The sequence below is a fragment of the Rhinolophus hipposideros genome (assembly GCF_964194185.1).
Source record: "Rhinolophus hipposideros genome assembly, chromosome: 20".
Lineage (NCBI taxonomy): Eukaryota > Metazoa > Chordata > Mammalia > Chiroptera > Rhinolophidae > Rhinolophus > Rhinolophus hipposideros.
The window spans coordinates 35,811,778-35,818,148 of NC_138066.1; the positions used below are offsets into that span (position 1 = coordinate 35,811,778).

Sequence of the window (6,371 nt, forward strand, 5' to 3'; positions counted from 1 at the left end):
AAGTGAAATCATATGGAATTTGTCTTTCTCTGTCTGACTTATTTCACTTAGCAAAATACTGTCTAGATCCATCCATGTTATCACAAATGTCAAGATTTCATTCTTTTTATGGCTGAGTAATATTCCATTATGTACAGTATGTATCACGTCTTCTTTATCCATTCATCTATCAATGGACACCTAAGTTGCTTCTGTATCTTGGCTATTGTAAATAATGTTGCAATGAACAAAGGGGTGCGTGTGTCTTTTTGAATTACTGTTTTGGATTTCTTTGGATAAATACCCAGAAGTGAAATTGCTGGGTCATGTGATAGTTTGTTTTTTTAATTTTTTGAGGAGCCTCCATACTGTTCTCCATAGTGGCTGCTCCAATTTACAGTCCCACCAAGAGTACATGAGGGTTCCCTTTTCTCCACGTCCTCACCAACAATTTTTGTTTGTTGATTTCAAATTATTTTAATTAAACAATTATAATAAAAATAACAGTCTGTGGATAAGTTCTATGTACCCTCCATGAAAGGTGAGGAAATACACCTATCATATATGAAATACGCACTATGTCCCAGGCATTATGCTGAATATCTTATATTTGTTTTTAATCTTTTATGCAACCCTGTAAAGTTCTGTGTATTCTTGTGACTCTTTTAGTAGAATAGACAAAATGAGCATTGAGAAGTTAAGAGGAAATAAAAACATGTGCAAGATTACACCGAAAGTAATCTTGTCTTAATCTTAGAGCAGCTGAGGAAGGTGTGAAGAATAAAACTTGAAGACTTTGCTGAAGCTATTCCATCTTCCCAGAATGTTTCTTCTTTCTTGTCAGCTCTGCAAACTCCTATTCATCTGTCAAAAGCCCAGCGGAAATGCTTCTTCCTTAGTGATTTCGCTTGTGAAAAACCACCACATTCATACATAATTCTTCCCTGCATTGTGCTCCTAATTTAACACACTTCTAGGTATTTATTCTGTCATCCCCCAGTTGCAATGCAGATGCCCTGAAGGAATGACGTTTATTTTGTTACTGTGGTCCTCAGCACAGGGCTGAGACACAGGACACTAGTGATAAATGTTTGTTGAGTGAATGAAGGCTTTTTGATGACATAGGGACATATAATGGTCCTTTAAAAATAGATACCTTTGACTGATGGAGTCAAAAAGAAGAAATATTCCAAAGGGATCATAGTTACACTTGCGGAAATCTCTATCTATCTATTATGCATTTTGGTGGGAAAAAAAAAAGATAGTGTTTTAAAAGATCATGAATTATGGTCAATCTTTATAAAACTTTCCCCGTTATCATATTCATGGATGCATCGTGACTCCAGTTTCACTCTTTTTTTTCTAAAGACTAGAAAATGATTAGTTGAGTTGGTAATGACTAAAAAAGACTTTATAGAGAATCCTAGTGACCAGTGTCATTTGACCTCTGTTGGAGATTGACTAGTCCGTGCTGTCTGTCCAACAAATGTAGGCAAAATACAATTACCCAGGACCCACATATAAACCCTTTAGAAAAAAGAGAGTAACAATCACATTCAATTTTCAGTGCCAGTAGAAAAAGGTTTATTTTGGTACATGGAAATAACAAGGTATAAGAAATCTTTGCAAAGGAGTACAAGAGAAAGATTTCATTGGACTTTGATGTCTTGAGAGGTTAAAATCTGTGGCCCCACAAGTGATGTAGACAATCTTCAGGTTTCTTAAGCATGAAGAATAGGTGTCCTGAAGATAAAGCGAGGGATGTTGGGGGAATATAATTTATTAGGAGATTCTAAATGAATTCATTTGGAAGGAAGGGAGTTTAATTTGGCCAGAAGTTAGAATGTGGACCCATGATTTGTGGAACTAGGGTTTGCTTATGGGATCCAAGAAATCAAGTCTCTTGAGCACTCCACATTTTTGAAAACGTGGGTCTGCATCTATGGGGAGGGTGGAGAAGAGCAGGTGGTGAGTTCAAAGCACAGATTCAGCAGCAAGAGGAGGCGCAGCACATGGGGCGGGGGCAGGTGGCGATGACACAGGTGGGGCGATAGCAGTTGGTGTGGCAGGAGACCTGGCCACAGACTGGGCGGAGGCAACAGCAGGGGCAGCAGCAGGGGCGACAGCAGCTGGAGCCACAGCAGCTGGAACCACAGCAGGAGGGGCGACAGCAGCTGGAGATGCAGCAACTGGGACGGCAGCAGCTGGAGCCACAGCAGCTGGAACCACAGCAGCTGGGGCGGCAGCAGCTGGAACCACAGCAGCTGGGGCGGCAGCAGCTGGAACCACAGCAGCTGGGGCGGCAGCAGCTGGAACCACAGCAGCTGGGGCGGCAGCAGCTGGAACCACAGCAGCTGGGGCGGCAGCAGGTGGTCCTGCAGCAGGTGGTCTGGCAGCAGCTGGGACGGCAGCAGGTCTCCTGGCAGCAGCCTTGGCCACAGCCCTGGTCAGAGCAGACGGAGCCACAACAGGAGTTGACCATGGTGTCAGAGGGTGGAGGGTCTGGGTGGGTTTCAGGAGAGTGAGGTTCTTGAGTGTGATCACTCCTTGCCCCCTGTTGCTTTTATACCCTGCTCAGTGTCACTGAGCAGGGTATAAATGACCATGTGCATTACTCTTTTTGTTGTTGTTTATCCTAATTGAAAATCAGTTCATTTTAGTAAATTAGATAATTGTGTTTTTCTGGTAAATGTTCCTATTTATAGGAAAGGTACCATTTCCTTTTCCTGGTGTATTATGAGCTATCCAATTTTGTTAAAACCAAATGAATCAGCTCCCATAAGGTTTTCCTTTGTCTGATATGTCTTCTCAAGTAGACCCATTACGTGGCACTGTTTCATTGGATTTCACAAGTGTTAATTTTTCATTTATGTATTTGACTCCAGGATAATATGTTGGAAATGGATTTTATGATGACTAAATCTAGTAAAATAGGATGAAATACCCATCTCAGAAGTCGGGGGAGTCACTTGTGTGCAGTAAGGAACATTGTGATTCCTGTGGATTTCCTGGATTGTCAGTGAGGTGTAAAGGATCCTAACAAAGTTCCTGTCTGTTTTTTCTTGTGGAATCTATCCAATTTGAAACAGTTGTAATGTAATGATTCACAGCTCTTAAATAGCAAAAACATGTTGGCATGATGGGTCCCTTTTAAAATTATTATTGACATGGTCTTCAGAGATAGGATATCATAAGGGAGTATTATTTTTTTAATCTTATTTTGGTCAACATACCCAATGGAATGTGTATAATGGAAGTGTTATTGAAATGTATTTTCTTATATTCTGAGCTATTATTTCTCAGCAAGTTAAGTTTGAGATATAAGGGTTAAGCTTTAATCTCTGTCCCATAGGCCCTTAAATAAGACAAACAAGACCCATACATCAGTAACTATTTAGAGCATTGTGTGATTAGTAAGCAAAATAACAACTATGTATTTAAATCCATAAACTTTGGATGAAATATGAGACAATACTAATAGTTACTATTTTTAAGTGCCTCCTGTAGGTCAGGAATCTTTTGAGTCTTCTATAATTGTTATCTTGTTTACACTTAACCAGAACTCTATGAGGTAGAAACAATTTTTCTTGATTTCTTAGACATGAGGTAATTGAAGTTCAGATAGACTGAAGTCACAGTCAGTAGGGAAGGTGGTTTTCTCCTTGTCTTCCAGAAGGGATGAATAATAACAATCCCATGTCATTTCTCATGCTGTTTCGTTTGTGTAAATATGCTTTCTCCCTTGTCAACCCGGCCAACTCTTGCTCATACTTAAATGCCCAGTCCAGATACCAACTCATCTCTAATATCTGCCTTGATATCTATCACATTCAAACGAATTCTTCCCTCCTGTTTGCTCCAAGATATGCCTGTGATCTAGGATATTATACTTTATCATAATTGGTTTATGTCTTTCTCCAGTCCTTCTACATACCCCCATGTGGTTAGAGACTGTCTTATCATATTTATAAACATGGTGCTTAGCAATTGCCCTAAATGAATGTTAGTTGAGTGAAGGTGGGATTCATTGAAAACCCGGGGCATTTACTCACTCTTTAACATACTATAGGTAATCTAGATGGATGGAGAAGAGAAGAAATAGCACTCAGCAATGGAGGCATGATTGAATAGGGGTATATTTTGGCTTTTGGTGGAATAAATGACTCATCTGAGCAGTATGTGTAGGAGAGTAGAGAAAAATAACACTTCACTGATTGAATGAGGACAATTTAAGGATATTTTTGAATTTATACAAAGAGTGGATATCATATAATCACAAAGTTGAGACAAAGGTATGAACAAATATCTAGGTTTTTAAAATATTATTTGGCGGGGGGTGGATGGTGTGATAGGAAGAGGAAAGAAAATGTAGGTGGGGTTAAAGTCTAGGGTGAGAGATGAATGCCTGTCTAGTTTGGTGTGACAATACCTGTGGTAACCAAGATATTGATGCAACAGACATTTCAAAGAGTCAGCCAGGACCACTTACAAAATGGGCAGTAGAGGTATCAGAGACCTCATCATTAAAGAGGACTCATAACTTAATATTTTTTCAATTCAATTTTTCAGTTGCAACATAGACAATTTACAATTAGATTCTAAAAGTGAAAAGATAATCATTTATAATTTAAAATATATATAGTAAAAAAAAACACCCACCATAAACAAAATAAAAAGACAAATGGCTAGATGAAAAAAAGACTTGAAATTTATACCAAAGACAAAAGGTTCATGGCCTTAATATATGAAGCACTTCGAAAGTTAGATTAGAATAAAGGCCAAAGCTCTGACGGAAAAATAATGCAAATCTTTCTTCACCATATAAAGATACCCAATCTCATTCATAAGAGTAGAAATGAAATAATTTGGGATACCACTTCTCACCTGTAAGATTGTAAAAAATTCACAATTTGACAATATTCCCTGATAGTGAGACTATGTAGGAACAGGCCTGCTCACACATTTCCCGTGAAGATATGACAATAACTAGCAGCATAATGCTTTGGCGCAACTATCCCAATTCTATAAATTATCCAAAAGCTACTTAGGCAAAAAAAATACGAAAAAACGTTGCACAAGATTATTCATCTCAGTGTTATTTTTAAAAACAAAACAAAACAAAAGCTGGACACAATCAGAGTGTCCTTCAGTGGGGTACTGGTGAATAAACTATAGTGTATCACGTAATGGAGTAATATTCAGCTGTAAAAAGGAATAAGGAGTATCTCTACATGCTACTACGAGGTAATCTCCAGGATATATTATTAAGAGATGATAAAGCAGGTAGAGAAAAAGTAAGTATAGTGTTCTACAATGTGTCTAAAAGACCAAGGAAACAAATACAGAAAATATATTTGCTTATATTACATTACTTTTTTAAATAATGGAAGAATAGAGAAAGAGGAGATGAGAAAACACAAAAGGGGGGCTTACACATCCTGCTGAGATGGAGTAATAGGGACTCGATTTACCCTCCTGCCTGAAACAACTAAAAAATCTGGTAAAATCAATGAAACTGGTTTTTAGGCATAGACTGTCAGACAGAGAACACTGGTGCCTTAGTGGGGAAACAAACGAGGTGATCTGTAGGATTGCCTCAGCATATTTCTTGAAGAGTGTTCCAGGGTGCAGCTGGCAGGGAGAACCAGGTAGAGCTTAGTAATTGTCCTGCCTTAAGGCGATGGAGCTGGGATGCAGGAGGCTGACAGCTAGAACTCACAGGGCAGAGTACCCGAGAGACGAGAGTTGCACAGAGAACCCCAAAGATCTGCATAAGCTTTGCCTGAGTACTGACCAGTGCGTGTGTGAGAGGAAGCTATCCAGGACGGGTAAAGACCCTTCCCCAACCCCATAAAAGGCAGAAGGAAAAATCCTTGGAGCTGGCATTCATATTCTCATGAGCTGGAATGAAAAATCTTGAAATTCATGATTACTGTAAAGAGTATTGAATTGGGAGTGGGGCAGATTATTTCCTAGAGTAAAGGCTGATCCAGTCCCACCTCACACAGTTTCTAGTAAGCAAGTCTCGAAAGGATCAAATTCCTAAGTAACTTAATTGCCTCCCAGAACAGGTTTTCCAAAAAGTTTTTCTTTGATTTTTATCCATGGATTCCTAAGAATATCGATTTTTTCCAATTACTGAAGAGACTGCCAATGAAACCAAAGCTGTGCTTGAGACAGCTCAACTTCGACTATAAAATTGACAAAGCCGTGCTGTCCGTCCTACAGGTGTAGGTCAAAAAGCAATTGTCCAAACTGCATAGAAAATCATAAAGAAGAGTACCATTATGCTGAATTTTTCCATACAGGGAAGTGCTGGTTTATTTTGGCATAGAGTTATAGGAAAATATGGGGAATAAGAATTACACAGGAGAATCTTCTTTGGACAATTT

At 39.0% G+C, this 6,371-nt stretch overlaps 1 protein-coding gene across 1 annotated transcript; it reads right to left on the bottom strand.

Moving 5' to 3' along the window:
- Nucleotides 1-1,966: 1,966 nt before the first annotated feature.
- On the bottom strand, nucleotides 1,967-2,461 carry LOC308489024 (uncharacterized protein; the record flags this gene model as incomplete). The annotated part of the gene is made up of 1 exon (XM_081029552.1): nucleotides 1,967-2,461. The coding sequence occupies one exon, from the start codon at nucleotides 2,459-2,461 to the stop codon at nucleotides 1,967-1,969; it is 495 nt and encodes a 164-aa protein (XP_080885678.1).
- Nucleotides 2,462-6,371: the final 3,910 nt, after the last annotated feature.